This window comes from Kogia breviceps, chromosome 15 (genome assembly GCF_026419965.1).
Source record: "Kogia breviceps isolate mKogBre1 chromosome 15, mKogBre1 haplotype 1, whole genome shotgun sequence".
NCBI lineage: Eukaryota > Metazoa > Chordata > Mammalia > Artiodactyla > Physeteridae > Kogia > Kogia breviceps.
The window spans coordinates 25,853,493-25,870,303 of record NC_081324.1 but is presented as its reverse complement, the minus strand read 5'-3'; the positions used below and the strand labels follow the sequence as shown (position 1 = coordinate 25,870,303).

At 40.5% G+C, this 16,811-nt stretch overlaps 1 protein-coding gene and 1 long non-coding RNA gene across 2 annotated transcripts in view; one reads left to right on the top strand and one right to left on the bottom strand.

Annotated features, from left to right (window-relative positions):
• The window catches only part of LOC136792747 (uncharacterized), a 41,891-nt gene extending 25,665 nt beyond the window's left edge, over positions 1–16,226 (top strand). Inside the window, exons 3-5 of the long non-coding RNA XR_010837075.1 lie at positions 10,834–10,948; positions 13,366–13,400; positions 16,100–16,226. This is a non-coding gene — a long non-coding RNA (uncharacterized lncRNA). The remainder of the gene's footprint in view (positions 1–10,833; positions 10,949–13,365; positions 13,401–16,099) is intronic.
• SKOR2 (SKI family transcriptional corepressor 2) overlaps positions 13,954–16,811 on the bottom strand; it is a 34,518-nt gene continuing 31,660 nt past the window's right edge. The window contains exon 7 of the mRNA XM_059039742.1: positions 13,954–14,016. Within this exon, the coding sequence (XP_058895725.1) occupies positions 13,954–14,016 (63 nt within the window). The remainder of the gene's footprint in view (positions 14,017–16,811) is intronic.

The following is a 16,811-nucleotide window of genomic DNA, read 5'->3' as shown; positions in this document are numbered from 1 at the left end:
ACCATGTAAGTGTGGTCTATTTCTGGGCTCTCTATTCAGTTACACTGGTGTGTTAGCCAGTTCTATCACACATTGTTATGATTGCTATAGCTTTATAGTAAGTTCTGAAATTAGGTAATATGAATTCCTGAAATCTTGCTCTTCTTTTTCAAAATTGCTTGGGCATCCTGGGCCTTTTGAATCTGTGTTTACTTATAGAGTCATCTTGCCAATTTCTTCCAAAAGTCCTTCTGGGAATTTGATTTGAAATACAATTTGAAATTGTATTGAATGTATAAATACTCTGGGGGGATAACTGACATCTCAACAATAATGAATCCTCCAGTCCACATACATAGTATATTTCCAAAGTGTTTTAAGTCTTAAATTTTTCTCAGCAATGTTTTGAGGTTTTCAGTGTAAAGGTTTTACATTTCTTTTGATACATTTATTCTTGTTTTTAAAAATATAAGGTGAAATTCACTTAACGTAAAATTGACCATTTTAAAGTGACATTTTGGTAGTATTTAATACACTCATAATTTTGTGAAACAAACATTTTCTATTTAGTGAGCAAACATTTTCATCACTCAAAAGAAAACCCTGTACCTATTAGCAATCTCTACCAATTCTCCCTTCCCCCTGGCCCCTAGAAGCCACCAATCCAATTTTTGTCTCTATGGGTTTGCCTATTCTAGGACTAGCATATAAATGGAATCATGTACTATGTGACCTTTTATGTCTGGCTTCTGTCACTTAACATAATGTTTTCTAGGCTCATCCATGTTGTAGCATGTGTCAGTACTTCATTTCTTCTTATGGCTGAATAATATTCCATTGTACGATTATACCCCACTTTGTTTATCCATTCATCTGTTGATGGGCATTTGGGTTGTTTCTACCTTTTGACTACTGTAAATAGTGTTACTATGAACATTCATATACAAATATTTAAATACCTGTTTTGAATACCTTTGGGTTTACACCTAAAAGTGTAATTGATGAGTGATATGGTATTCCTATGTTTAATTTTTTGAGGAACTGCCACACTGTTTTCCACAGTGGCTGTACCATCTTACATCCCTACCAGCACTGTACAAGAGCTCCAATTTTCCCCACATCTTCACCAACACTGTTTTTTAAAAAAAATTATTTTATTTATTTATTTTTAGTTTTTTGGCTGCGTCGGTTGTTAGTTGTGGCATGTGGGATCTTCATTGAGGCATGTGGGCTCCTCTCCAGCTGTGGTGCGCAGGTTCTCTGTTCTCTAGTTGTGGCGTGCGGGCTCCAGAGTGCGTGGGCTCTATAGTTTGTGGCACACAGACTCTCTAGTTGAGGCACCTAGGCTCAGTGGTTGTGGTGCGGGGGCCCAGTTGCCCCGCTGAATGTGGGATCTTAGTTCCCCGACCAGGGATCGAACCCACATCCCCTGCATTGGAAGGCAGATTCTCTACCTGGGAAGTCCACCAGGGACCACCAGTTCCCTGGGACCACCAGGGAAGTCCCTCACCAACACTGTTATTGTCTGTCTTTTTGATAAGTGATCCAAGTGGGTGTGAAATGGATTTGAAGTGAATTGAGTCCATTGTGGTTTTGATTTGCATTTCCCTGTTGACTCGTGATGTTGTGCCTCTTTTTTGTGTTTATTGTGCATCTGTATATCTTCTCTGGAGAAATGTCTATTCAAATCCTTTCCCCATTTCTTTCTTTTTTTTCACTGTGTTTACATTTTAATGCAACCCTCTCACCCCGCCCATGATATCCCCACTCGACAAGATCCACCCAACCCTTACCCCCTACCACAAATAGGATCATCTGTAAGGTAAAGATAATCCACAGCCATGCATTTCTCAAAGTCTGAGTTACTCAGTTAGAAATAATGCCATGTAGTTAGATGATGCCCTGAACAATCCAAGGGAGGCTTCATTTCTCCAGTTCTTGTTCTCTTCAGGGTCCCTCTGCCAGCATGTAGTCAAGATACCCCTCCTCATTCTTCCTGTGGTCTTCTGATTGCCTGTGAGTAACTCTCAGATAGCTCTCTCTCTCTCACACGTGCACACACACACACACACACACACACACACACACACCCCTCAAAGACAAACCATTAGTCTCAGTCCAAATCCATATTAAGGAAGAGAGGGGAGAATCTTCCAACACATATTCCAATCTTCCAACATATTCTCCCCAACTAAATCTAAATGGGGGCATGCCTTACTTTTGTTATGCAAAGCAGCTCCAATTCCCCTTTTCTCAGCTCCCACCTGTTGACTATGCCCAGGGCCTACCCGTGCCCTAGAAATGCTGCCTATCACGGTGCCTTTCTAAACAGAAAGGCCTCTACTCCTTTCTGCTACCCAGAAACTCGGTAGATGTGCCTTTTTGATACATTGAGCCACATCACATTCCTACCTATGACTTCCTCCACTAACAGATTCCATTAGGAAGTGAATCTGCACCCTCTGTCCCCCATCCATAGCAAGCCCTCAAGAGTTGAGACTTTCCATCTAGTTATAGAAAGGAACCCCCCAATTTTCCCATTTCTTATTTGGGTTATTTGTTTTTTTACTGTTGAATTGTAAGAGTGCTTCATATATTCTGGATAATCCCTTATTAGGTACATGACTTGCAGATATTTTCTCCCATTCTGTAAGCTATTTTAATTTAATTTAATTTTTTAAACTTTTTGGATGGTATGGTCTGCAGCACAAAAGTTTGTAATTTCGATGAAGTCCAATTTACCTGTTTTTTCTTTTGTCTCTTCTGCTTTGGATGTTGTATCCAAGGAACCATTGCCTAGCCCAAGGTCATAAAGACTTACTTCTATGTTTTCTTTTAAGAATTTTATTATTTTAGCTCTTTGACAGACCGCACTTCAAGTAGCACTGTCTTAACGCACCTATCTTTCCAAGAACATATAATACCTTAGTCAAAAGAATCATGCTAATGGTGGAATTTCATCTTCAAGTGAGGTTGGTGAGGGGAGATATTTTTGTTTAAGAGGGGTCTCCAGCGCCCTTCAAATTATGTCAGTCAGGGGACTCCCCATTCATTCATGTGTACAGGGGGCTCTCGCTTCGCTTACTTGGCACTGAGCAGTGGAGTTTAGTGGTTAAAAGCAGAGGTTCTAAAGTCACAATGGCAGAAAGTTCAAATCCCTGATTTTCCACTTATCAACTGAGTGACTTAACTCCTTCCAGTTTCAATTAAATAGTTAAATACTGTAGTCCCTGCCTCGTAGGGTTGTGGAGAGAATTAAATGAAATAACGCATTAAGACACTTAGCACAATGTTCGGCTTATGTCATCACTCCCTGAAAGTTGGCTGCTGTTATTATCATTGGCTGCCAAGTAATTGGATGATAGTGCCATATAAGTAGAGGGATGAGAAAGCAACCACATATAAAATCACAGTTTCACCAATGATTGTTTAGTACTGAATTCGAACAGTATTTAACCATGTTTTAAAGCACACGATTTGGGGGAAATGTTGATTCTTTATAAAGTCAATCCCTAGAGGGCCATAAAAGCTATTTCAATCACTACAACTAATTATAAGGAAGTATAAATCAATAAACTTTGCTAAATGGTCTAAAATATAATAAAGGAAGCCATCATTAACCATCATCAGGAAGCCACTGTTCTTAATAGTGAGATGATATAAAAGTTGGATGAGAAGAATGAATTTTATTATTTGAAAACTTCAGATGTTACCACTGCTTTCAGGGAAGTTCTTAATTTAGTACAGAGTCATGACTTTTCAGAATGATTATTTACTTTAGGTAACTTGAGTTTATTACTTCTAAATTATATGTATATTAGGCCTGGTCTGGAAATTTGCAGAAAGGTATTCTCGGCTCTTAGTGTTCTTGCCATACTTTCTCAGCTCAAAACAAGCCCTCTTGCCATTCCCCCTCCCAAAGCCGCAGCACTGTTTCAAAGTCCTAATCAAGACTGGAGTCAGGGCTTCCTTGGTGGCGCAGTGGTTGAGAGTCTGCCTGCCAGTGCAGGGGACACAGGTTCGAGCTCTGGTCTGGGAAGATCCCACATGCCGCGGAGCAACTAGGCCCGTGAGCCACAACTACTGAGCCTGCGCGTCTGGAGCCTGTGCTCCGCAACAAGAGAGGCCGCGACAGTGAGAGGCCCACACACCGCGATGAAGAGTGGCCCCCGGTCGCCGCAACTAGAGAAAGCCCATGCACAGAAAAGAAGACCCAGCACAGCCAAAAATAAATAAATAAAATTAAAAAAAAAAAAAGACTGGAGTCGAGGGGCATTTAGAACGCTTTAGCTCTCTTCTAGTTTTGTGTGGTGGTTTCTGACCCAAGTCCGGGAGTCCCAGGGCTACCACCTCATCTCCCAAGCTTACCTTGCTGTCCTCTGACTAGGAGAGCCAATGCCCATAACGGATTCCTGAGCCAAATTCCTCTCTGCCTGTCACATCCCTGAGTCAAGGACTGAGCTTGCTCATTGCCACAGTATTTATTCTTAGTGGTGTGTTTCCCTGAGGATGGAACCTGCCCATGAAGGCCAAGTGAGTATCAGGAGCCTGTTATCATGGATAATGATGATTGACAGCCTCCTGCTCTGGAAATGCCTGCGCTGCAGAGCTCTATTCCCTTGTGGGGTCCCAGCTACACACCTGGTTACGGCTTTGCCCATCTTTTGGACAGCGTACCTTTCCAACCCAGTTTCTGTCCTACTCTGGGGAGCACATCAAGTTCAGGTCCAGCCCCTCCCCCCATCTTCACCTGCCTATATTGTAGTTGGGGATATCAGAGAAGTCGTAGACCTGCTCAGCTGTGATGATGAGGCCATGAGATTAAGTAGGAAAAGCTTGCCACGGCAGTAAGAACTGGATTTGAGGCTTGACTCAGCAATGAAATAGACTTCATAATCATTGACCTCCTTTAGCTAAATCAAAGGCCTAATGAGAAGGTAAGATGATGTAACCAGCATAAATATGCATTGGAAAGTTGTCATGCAAATAGGAAGTTGTGTTCCTGTTGGCTGATCACAGCCCCCACAGAGAGAAAAGGGTTTTGTAATCAGAGTTAACAGAATATCTAAAGTAACAGTGGTTAAACAAGATAGAACCTCATTTCTCTCCTATATAAAGGTAGCTTGGAAGTGGGCACTCCAGAGTTGGCATGGGGGCTCAGTAGCTAGCAGGGACCCGGGCTTCTACCTTTCTGTGCCACTCTAGCATATAGCTTCTATCTTCTAAAAGTCACCTCACGGTTCAAGAAGACTTCTGAGGCTCCCTCCACCTTACAGACATCAGAAAAGAGGGAAAGGGAAGAGAAAAGAGAAACGCTGCCTAATGAAGCCAAGCTCTTTTGAAGTGACCTTCCTGAAAGTTCCACATATTTTTTCATACATCTTCTTGGCCAGAACATAGTCACACAGCCACATCTAACAGCACGTACGCCTGGGAGATATAGTCTGATTTTATCCAGGTGTATTGCCACCCGAGAATGGTCTGTTGGAGGGCAACCAGCAATTTGCCACATATAGTCATTCGAAACCAAATGAAACGTCGACGTTCTTTGAGAGAGAGTTTAAAGTGATAACAGTGAAATGAGCCGCTCTTATGATTGGCCCAAGTAAAATAAATGAGACTCACTCACTTATTCAATAAAAAATGTTTTGTGTAGCTACTGCATGCCAGGGACTGTTCTCAGCATGAGGAAGGTGGTAGTGGGCTGAAACAAAGGTCCTTGCCCTCATAATGTTTACAGTGTATACCTTCCCACATAGGAGTGTATAATTACAAACTGTGATGTAGGTTGTGTTTGGGGAATCTTGTAAGATGGTCACACTTGAACTTTGTGCACTCAACTCTAGAGGGAGACAGAGGAGCTCTCCTCATGGGGCCGGGAATTGGCTGGAAGTACCCCACTGAATGACGTGATTACACACCCTCAGCATGGCGATTGTGTTCCTCTTCTCTGACCTTCCTCACTGCTGACCAAGGCTGCTTTAAACTCTTACCCTTAAATGAAAGTGATCTTCTCTGCTTGATTACATCTCCTGTAGCTAGGAGAGAATTCTTCTCTATTTTCCAAAGAGCTGAGGCTACACTTTTTGTACAATCAAAGGAAATTGGGATATGATGTCCCACTCTCCTTGCCTGTGGCAAATAGATGAGCAATTATTCAGGCACCTGAGGCTCAAAAGCATCAGTCTGAAATGTCTAGTCTACCCCAATAGGATAGGCCTGGATTTCTGCTTTGATTTGCTATGGCCCTTTCTGATCGTATAATTTCATTTGGAATGAAAACAGAACCTTTTATTTGCATTGCTTGTATTCTTCATTAGCTAATATTTGGGTTGACCTTGGAATGATAGAATAGTCGAAGAATAGAACACGGCATTTTTGGGCTGTCATTTTATTTGCCAAGAATTTTATTTGTCCTTCTGAAGAGTGGCTTTATTTTTAGCCTCATGCAGCACTCTAGATGGATGTCCTGTCTGTTTCCACAGGCAGCTCAGATAACCCAATCACATCCAGTTTTAGGGACAAATTCTTTTTGTTCCAACTTTGAAGCATCAAGCATTGCTAGAAGAGAGAGGAGGTATTCACTTGCCTCAATGAGAAAATATATGGGTTAATGATGTTTCCATATTATATGCTGGATTTCCTTCTGAAGGTTTTGGCTTTTCGTGTATAACTTCATGGTTGCATGGAGAATTGATAGTCTCTAGTGTTTGAAAGGAATAGACTCAGTCTGATAAAATACCTCAAGTAATGGGGAGACTCTAAGGCCATGAGGGAAAGGACAACAGGAGTCTTCTAGTGCTCAGGGAAAGATGCACAGCTGAGCTTCCATGAAGCCTGGAATTTAGGTGGAGAACCAGAAGGCACTAATGTAGTTTCAGCATCCTAGCAGCAGAGGCCAACGGACTTCCACGCTGAGCTCGGCTATTAACTCAATTCAGAGCTACGCCACGATGAACTCCTCTAGGCTCTAAGACATACCTGTCAAGTGATCTCGTTCTAATTTTTCTTTTGCCACAAGATCATTTGCTGATATTTTAGCACTAACAACTCTGAGACATTTAAAGTTGCGATTGGAAAGAAAAGAACGACGTTTCAGGCTCGTTTACATGGACAGATGATGTAGCTGCAGGACAAAGACCTTACATTCATCCATAAATCTTTAGCTCCCTCTGGAGCTGCTGCTCTTGCCCTGAGAAGCTATCTGGTCCTTGAGTTTGCATTGGGTTCTGCAGAAAATGACCTCTGCTGTCCCCTGGTGTCTGGTCATGAAGCCAGGTTTGTGTCCTCCCTGGTCATTTTCTGTCACTTCTGGTATTACCGGCTGAGAGTACAAAGCTAAGGATGCTAGGCTTCCATCCCTCTGTGTAATTTAAAGCTTCCGTAGGAGAAGAAGCTCCACCAACTTGACTGACCAGCTACTCGCCCCGTGTCAAGAACAGCTGTCAGTTTCAGAAGCGTGTGCCATGTCTGAAGGGCTGTGTGAGCCCCACGCCCAGGCTCCTGGGAGAACGTCCTCCTCTCCGCGGTTAGTTGCAGCATCTTCACATTATGTTTTGCTAGTGGTCACTGGGAACCTGTCCTCGGACTCCAGGACTTGGTTTATAACCCTTCTCTGACCCATTGTCCCATCATCATGGGCTGGGAAGAAAATCACTAATGAGTATCCCTCCTTTGGTTTCTTAATGTGGCAGCTAAGGATAAGAAAATTTATCTCAAGGGAGAATTGTTCAGGTTTTTTTTTTGATACTTTATGATAATGAAGATGGTGGGGAAAAGTATCAAATATCATGGCAATGCATTTTAAACTTCTTTTGAAATCTGTCGAGGGATGCCATTGGTGAGATGCTTCTTCAGTTAGGATGGTCTTTGGCAATTCCAGGGCAGGAGATTATCCACAGCAGACTTCTGTTCAACCCAGCATTACTCTAGAAATCCTGGCTCCAAAGGGTCACCATTTTGCCCCTTCTATCTCTCTCATCTGAGAGGCAGAATTTTTGGCATAAAATGATCTCATGGACTTTGATTCAACATCACAGTAAGGAGGAAGGCACACTATCGACTTCCTCACTAATGCTGTTAGAAGACCTAGCTGGAATTTAGAACCTTCGCTTACCCATACAAAGATCCTATCATGCTGGGGAGGACTCCAGCTGCTGAAAAGGGCCAAAGGCTAATTTAGAATTTAATAACCCTTTCTGAAGGAATTTCATTTTCAAAAATAATTTATTCAAATATTTTATGCCAAAATAATTTTAAAATGTATTAGTTTCTATTAGTTGCCCCCAAGCAAATGTGCATTTAACTACATGAACACAACAATTACTTCATAGTTTTTTTATTATAGACTTTTTTTATCCACATGAATGTTAAAGAAACTACAACAGAGTTAAATACCATTTTTGATAACATGATTATATTCTTAATTACACTCAATATTAAACTGTAAAATATTTCCAAAGGAATACAATCTTCATTCATACAGCAGGCAAAATACCAGAGAGGAAGGGGCCACACATAAGTCTGTCCACTTTGCTGGGAAAAGAAGGTTTGTAGGGCTGATGCCATCCTAGTTGCCAAAACGTGATCTCCCCTTCTAGGACAGGTCTTGTGTTGTCTTTTCACCAAGAATCACTTCTTCAAATGTAAAAGACGGTCTCATAGAGCTGCTCTCTCCAAGTATGTAGCACAGAGATCCCCTGGGACCGTCCATGGCTTTCCCATCCCGGTTGGCTAACAGCACTCCTGCGCTCTGGGTTCAGTTGGCCTTTAAAAACACAGACTCAAACTTTGGTTCCACCAAAAGATGCAACAAGCGTTGACTGCTCTGGTTGGCTCCCCCCTCCCCCAACTAATGAATGGCTGCTACAGTCTATTTTACATGGTTGTCCATGCTGCTTTGAGGTCACTTGTCCTTGGATTCTCCCGAACCTGATTTTATATTTGATTCCCAAGCCCTTTCAATTTTCAGTCTCTGTGCGGGTCGGAAGTACTCAGGGGGCAGTCTGTATCTTACAGGAGAACAAGAGTAAGTGGTTCTGTGCACCTGGGATAAGACAAAAAGCACAGAATGACAACCTCAGTGTGATACAATCAGACAATTTAAAAACATTTAAAGTAATATTTAGTGTATCCTTCAGAGAAGACATTTTTAGTACAGTTGAATAAAAATGTTTAAACAGTGACCATGAAAGCATCTTCCTCTTCCCATATATTTGCCTGCTACCTTACATGATGCATCTCTGCTGACATCGAGCCAAACTAGAACTATTACATCAGAGTGTGCTGGTTTGCTATGCCTTCTTTACAGTAAAGTCATTTTGCTGGGTTCCAGAAGCTCCAATTTGTTGTCAAGCAAACATTAAGACAGCCTGTGGTAAAAGGGGCAGACAGAATTTCATGCACTGGTGCCCTGCTGGCTTTGGCTGAATGGTCCAAGTTATATCCATTTGTCTTGTCCTGGGGTGTTCGGGCAGCTATAGAGGTTTTGCAATTCAACATCAATGAAACCACTGGATTGGTTATTAACTGCATATTTATAACTGATAATGGAAGATGTGAATTAGGCCATGATTTCAGGTCACAAGTCAGGGGAGAGCAGATGAAGTGTGGGCTGCAGAGCCAGGTGGCCTGGTTCAAATTCTGCCACTTGTCAGAGCAGTGAGCCCACACAACTTACTCATCTCCGCATTTCTGTTTGCTCAGCTGTAGAATGGTGAGAGTAGCAGTACTTCTCTCAATGGGTTGTTTTGAAGATTAAATAAGATAATCGACGTAAAGCCCTTAGAAGTGCGGCAGCACACTGTCATTCTCCACGGAGATTCTTGAAAGAACCTGCTTCTCTTTTGTTTGAGGGCAGAGGCTAGAAATGGACATGCCCCCCTGCCCCCCCATCTTTGATCGTTACAAAAGGAAGACACTCTACAGAACGTTCAATTACAATCCCCCCCCACCCCTTTAAGACCTTTTTCTTGCTATTCTTTTCATAGCAATTATCCCAGAATTAAAATAAAAATAACAGGAGTTTACCAAAGAGTTAGATATTGTTAGGATAGGGGGGGAAATGATATTTTCAAACTCTCTAGAAGGATGCAAAGTAGCAATTAGTGATGAAGAAAATGAAGACTTAAGGCAAAAAGTAGGTGGGTTACACCCTCAGGTGTTATATAGGGTTTTATATGAACAGATTTTAATAAAAGCAGCCCCTTTGTGAGAGAGAATCTGGCAGAAGACTGGCATGCAAGAGTGATAGTCAAAATTTAGAGCTGGCAGAGACTTTGATCAGGTTTGGCTATCCACAGTTCATAGATAAGAGTGAGCCTCGAAGAGATTAAATGATATTACTTCAGATGACATAGGGAAGTAGTGTCAGATTTACAAGCCAGACTCTCAAAGCCAGCCCAATGATCCTAGAAAGATAGAGAAGGGGCTTAGAGTCAAATAGACCTGTATTGAATCCTGGCTTTGTCACTTTCTAGCTAAGTGACCTCACTGATCCTCTGCATTCTCATGTATAAAATGGAGATAGTAATAGGATCAACCTTATAGACTTGTAAAGATCAAAAGAGAGAATGTGGCAGCTTAACCCAGTATCTGGCATGGGTAGTGCTCAATGAATGACAGTTATTATTATTTCCAGCTTGTTCAGCAGGTTTCTGTATGACTATGAATGAGCCATACCCTATGATTCACTTTCCACTTATGTAAAATGTTGAGTTCTCTGTGAAAGACATAAGTATTTCACTGAGTCACAGGGATGACGTTTGCATAATGTTAGAAGGAGCTTGGGGCAAAAAGAATGTAAAGTAATTTTAAACTGGTGTTAACATCATGCCATTTTTATTTGGGGTGCAGATTTCACACAGATTATCCTGGAGTGTCTGTGTAGGGACTGGGGCACATTAATGACCAAAGGTAAGGAAGACCACCAGGAGTAATGCCCATGCTCAAAACAGTTCCAGAGGAAAGGGTAAGTTTTGAAATATTTTTTCAAATCACTTCCATTGTACTCGTGAGCTCACGATAAAGCAAATACGCAGAGCAGTGCAACATCTAATCGACAAGGGTTTGTTTTAGAAAGTAGTTTGAAGATAAATAAAATAAACTACAGTTTACACAGCTGGTAGCTAAACAAATAGAATTCATTGCCCCAAAGGGGACTACGACTAGGTTGAAGAAAGGTTTAGATAAATCCATGGATGATGGATCTTTAAGGAGTTATTAAGTTAAGAGTTATTCAGTGTACATGCCTAAAGTTTGAGGTTGGTGTTGTTAAGAACAATTTGGCTCTCCTAACAGAATGGCACTGTTAGTCCCCTGGTATGGGTGGACTTTTATTTTGACTCGACATGGAATTTCTTGTGTCCTAACGTAGGGCAAAAATGATTTGTAGAGCAGTGATATGTGGCAATACTTGCTCAGCTTATTAAGTGGATTGCCTGTGGTTTTGAAAAGCTTCCCCCTCTTAATAGTCATATTGAAATTCACTGGGTGGCAAGAACACAGCACACTACCTTAAGGGTCACTCTTGCATAAGACATTAATGTATCAGTCCCTAATTTGGAAACCTGTGGTCACTCAGCAAGACAGAACTTGCTTCTCTCCCTTGGTGTAATGATTTTTATTTTGTCATCTCTCTTGGGGTAATTCCTTACAGGCTTGGCATGTTGAGAATCGAATACTGCCTCTAACAATATGGTTGTGATTCTCTGCTTGGCTGATTTAGCCCAGCATTTAAGTAACCACTAATCTTCTGAAAGCACCAGGGTCTACTTAGAGAAATCCCTGTTGTCTGCAAGGATGGAAACAAAATCAGCATGGAGGAAGCATTAGTTACTAAACACAAATCAATCTTTTTTTTTTTTCTTCCCACCTCACGGTACACTATGTCACCATCAAAGGCGTGGTTTCTGGGCAGTAAGTCTTCGTTTTGTAGGTGCAAGAGCAGCTCATGTCTGACAAGCAGAGAAGATGAGTCAGGGAAGTGGAAGGGTAGACAGAGAGTTTATTGAAGTTCCTAAGTATAAATCAAACTACATTCTAATGGATGAATTACAAACATGGAGTGAAAGAAGCCAGATACAAGAGAACGTTCTATAAAATGTCCTTTACTAAAGTTCAAACACAGGTCAAACCAGTCTTCTGTAACTGGGTAGGGGCACAAGGTAGCTATCTGGGTGCTAGAAACCTAAGCAAGTTCACTGAGCTCTGATTTGTAGACTTCGTGACTTGATGATTTATAGGCTTTGGAGAATGTGTGTTATATTTCAATAAGAAGGTTACTTAAAAAAAACACATCCCAATATATACTTTTTGATTTGAAAGAAAAGTAGTTTGACATTTTCAAACTTTTATACATATGGGTTTATCAGCATTAATTTGGATGATTTTTGCTTTATTACCTTGATATTCTGCGTTAAGATTGATTAGACTCTGAATGTTCTAAAATTATTCATTTCACACTGCTGGGACAAATCCGGTCTACAATGATGAGAAAGAGATCACCCAAAGTCAACTTCAGACGTAAGAAAAATACTTGAAGATACAGAATGAAACCAAACTCACAGGTCCATTTGTGTATGACTTCATGGAGGTGGAAACAGAATGACATTATCTGAACATCCCAAAACAGAATGACTTATTATCTGAGCAACTCTGTTGCTAAACATCTGCCCACAGAAGACAAGAAGTCCCTATTTAAGGAGCAAGCAGGCACTGCATTTAAAATCAGGAGCCCTAGAATCTCTTCCTGCTGTGTAACAGAGACATAAAACATCACATCTCTCTTCACTGTACCTTGGTTCCCTGTGCGTAAAATTAAGGGAAAGCATATGAATGAGAGACTGTCTTGGAAAGAGTTTTGAGCTCCTAATGAAATGTGACATACATATAACTGTTTAAGAGAAATACTGAAGATTATCACTAATAAAGATAATGGCAAGAAGTAGAACTGTCATGTGCACATAGTAGAGGAGGCTTGTGATGTGCAGAAAAGAGGCATGAAGGAAAGAAAAGGAACCATGAACATGCATTGTACAGAGTTTTTTTGGCCAGTCAGTTCTATTGAATTGAAAATATGTTCCAGAGGGAAGGAGTGGGAAGAATCACTCTGATGGGAACAAATAAAACTGATAAATGACCACAATCCTAGTTAGCCATGAGCACTTATAAATACCACCTCTGACATCTGAGTTTTTCCCTGATTTAGCAGTTCCAACTGCTAGGTCATCCTAATGTATTGTTAGAGAAACAATATCCTAGTTTTTGCATTCCTTCAATTCTAACAATTATTTATATCTTCTGCCATATAATCAAAAAGTTGCTTTTGAAATGTTTAGGTATATTCTGAATATAGTCATTGAATTTTTACTGTCTTCTTTTCCTTAGGAGTCCAGAATATGTGTCTTTTAAATTGCTGCCAGGTATGTGACATTGGATCTGGCTTCAGCTGTACATAAACAAGGATGGTTTTAGGGAAAGAATGAATGACTAATCCTGCAGCAGAAGTTCTCGAAGGTCTATGTCACACGCAGTTATTCACAGCACCATCTGTCAGTAACTCACTGAAAGTCGGGTTTCAGGAAGACATTTTGGAAGCACAGGAGAGACAGAGAAGAAAAAACATGATAAGCATGGCTTCTGACATTCCGGTTTCCTTCAGAGGACCAGGAATCAGGGTGTCAGGAGGAACCGGAAAGAGTAGAAAACCTCAAAACAGAATGAAGATCACATCTGCAAGACTGAATTGAGAATTCCCTTAGTTTTAGAAATTTTCTACAGAATTTATAAGATGCGCTTAGCCGTTTATTTAGGAAGCTCCATGCCTAGAGTGAAGTTCAACAGTGTATCGGCTTAAACACAGGATGCAACATTATCAATCCCCTGGGCTATTTCAAGTACATCAGTAAAGAACACACCGAGCAATAACAATTCAGAGAGTTAAGGAAAATCTGTTTCCTCTGGTGAGCTCACCTTTTAGCTTTTGCTGAGATGGGCACCTAGCTTTTCTTTCCTGATCAAGCTTGCTGCATAGGGAATCTGTAAGATAAAAACAAGCAAAACTATCCAGGTGAGCAAAATTTGGAGACATGTATAATGGAGACCCTTCATTGTGCCTGCATTTGAATGCTGGTGGACCTGCCCTGAGGACAGAAGGTCTCCATCTGCCCGGCAGTATGGGGCTTCTGGGGTATAGCATTTCTAAGGCCTGTTCAAAAGCGTATCAGGACAGAACAGGTGATCACACTAGGTTGTTGCTACAGCTAGTCTCTGAGGTTCCTATGTGACATTTCACTTAAGAAGTTTTCAGAAATTTGCACTTAATAATATGGTATTCTTATTTTTATTTAGGTATGAAAATTAAGTTATTATGTTATAACGTATGTCCAAGGTCACAAAACAAGAATGTGATTACAAAGTAGTTCAATGTAATTTTTCATTTACTTAGAGTGGGGAAATATGCTATCATTAAAAATCACAAATAAGATTAACTAAACACAAACTATTACTCTGGGTAATTTCCCAATAACTACTAAGAAGCATCAGAAATAATTGCACTGAATGGAAAATATGACCCTTGAGAATTCTACCTGGATAAACTTGAAAAGTACTTTTCAATACTGGGGTTTTGAATGAAAGTCTATTGCATTTGATATGCTACTTTTCATTAGAAAATTCAAATTGTTGAAACTGGACTACATGTATTATTTAGATTTGCCTCTCTACTAACCCTAGTTATGTTACTTACCTTCATCATTATAAGGCTAAATTCAGGACTCTAATGATATAAATCTGTTTTACATTTAAAGAAATATTCAGCCTTCTAGAATGTAACATGAACTATGGCTGATATTATGTAAAAGCAGTGAAGGAAAGAAAATTATAGTCATTCAAGTAGGTAATATTTTGAATACTGTTATATACATTCCCCATATCTCCAGCATATTTATATTTTGCTCTCCTGATCTACCAGTCCATAAACATGAACCTTTATTAATGGGAAGGAACTACAAATCTATAGTGATGCTTGTGGCTAAGACTAGCTGGACCATTTTGCCATAATAACTGGTTAGTTGAATCAAACAGTCTTTTTTTAAAAAAAAATTTATTTATTTTTGGCTGTGTTGGGTCTTCATTGCTGCGCACAGTCTTTCTCTAGTTGTGGCGGGTGGGGGCTACTCTTCGTTGTGGTGTGCAGGCTTCTCATTGCGGTGGCTTCTCTTGTTGCAGAGCACAGGCTCTAGATGTGTGGGCTTCGGTATTTGTGGCTCGCGGGCTCAGTAGTTGTAGCTCACAGGCTCTAGAGTGCAGACTCAGTAGTTGTGGCGCACGGGCTTAGTTGCTCCGCGGCATGTGGGATCTTCCTGGACCAGGGCTTGAACCTGTATCCCCTGCATTGGCAGGCGGATTCTTAACTACTGTGCCACCAGGGAAGCCCTCAAACAGTCTTTTTAATGAAAAAAAGAGAGAAGACTAAAATAACCACCTCACTATCTTGATACACAGCCACAACATGGATGTGTACGGTAGAGACATATCTGATAAAGGTCATAATAGCAGCATCGAAATTAATGGTTCATATAGGACCATAAATTGTTGTGTCCTAAACTCATATTTAGGATGAGAGCTGAGATTAGCTAGATAACTATGACAAGAATAGTTACACAGGGACCTACTCTAGTTACCTCTTCTTTCCACTCTGGGTTATGCTATACCTGCTATTAACAGAGACATACTTGAATCCTGATTTTCCATTACGGTGTATGAAAAAATATGCCAAAACACATGGATCACCTCTTTCTTTAGATGCATGATGTCAGAGAGCTTTGAATGGAATTCTGTTATTTAGGATAACAAGTAGAAATGATGTAAACCTTGGGGTATAACGATTACCTAAGAAAATGTATTTGTGTCACTCTCGCATTTAGAAAGTATTCTCAACATCAAGATTAGATGCCACGAAGATTTAGCGTCTGTTCTGTGCCAGGCACTGCACGAGATAAGTTAATATCACCATGCCCCATCTCATCAAAGCCAGTAAACTACTCATCCTAACCCAAAGAAAACTGCCTGAAGGGCACTACTTTCAGATCTAAGTTTGAATGCCTTTTTCTTTTTTCAGAAACAACAATGCAGCATTTCATTAAGATGGGAAGCTGATAAGGAAATTAAAGAAAAGGACTCAGGAAAAAAAGGACATTTCCAAATAAGCACATTTGATCCCCAAATCTCCAGACTGAAATTTAAATCTGTGTGAAGAATTATTAATCTCAGGTTGTGAGCTGAGAGTCATTAATTCCAAGTCTTAAATCATGAATGATTAATAAAGAATATATTAGCATATGGCCCGACTGTTCATGGAAACTATCCTGTTTCATTGATTCTAAGATGCAGTTTTTTCCCTCACATTTTAACATTTCTGAAGTTGGATGTACTATAATTGATGGTATCTGAGAATAATAGTTGGAAACTTCTTTTCTTATGATACATCAAGAAATGGGCACTTTTATGATTGACGGTGCTTCAGGTTCTATACTCCCCAACTGGGGGACCTCGGGATCTTAGAGGCTCCATTAAAGATAATTATGCCATGTAAATCTCCTAGAATAGAACTTATAAAAGCTTTCTTTTCATTCTGACCAGCTTGGAAATCACCAAGATTGGTATGGACAACCCCCCTCAAAGTTGCTATATAACTTCTAAATCACCTAGTTGGCTCTAGTCTATCAAAAGTATTGAGATTTTACCAAAAAAGATAATTTCCTAGATTGTGCCAAGAGAGTTAGCCTGAGCTCGGACATTAAAGTGGGTCAACATCTCAAAAGGAGAAAGAC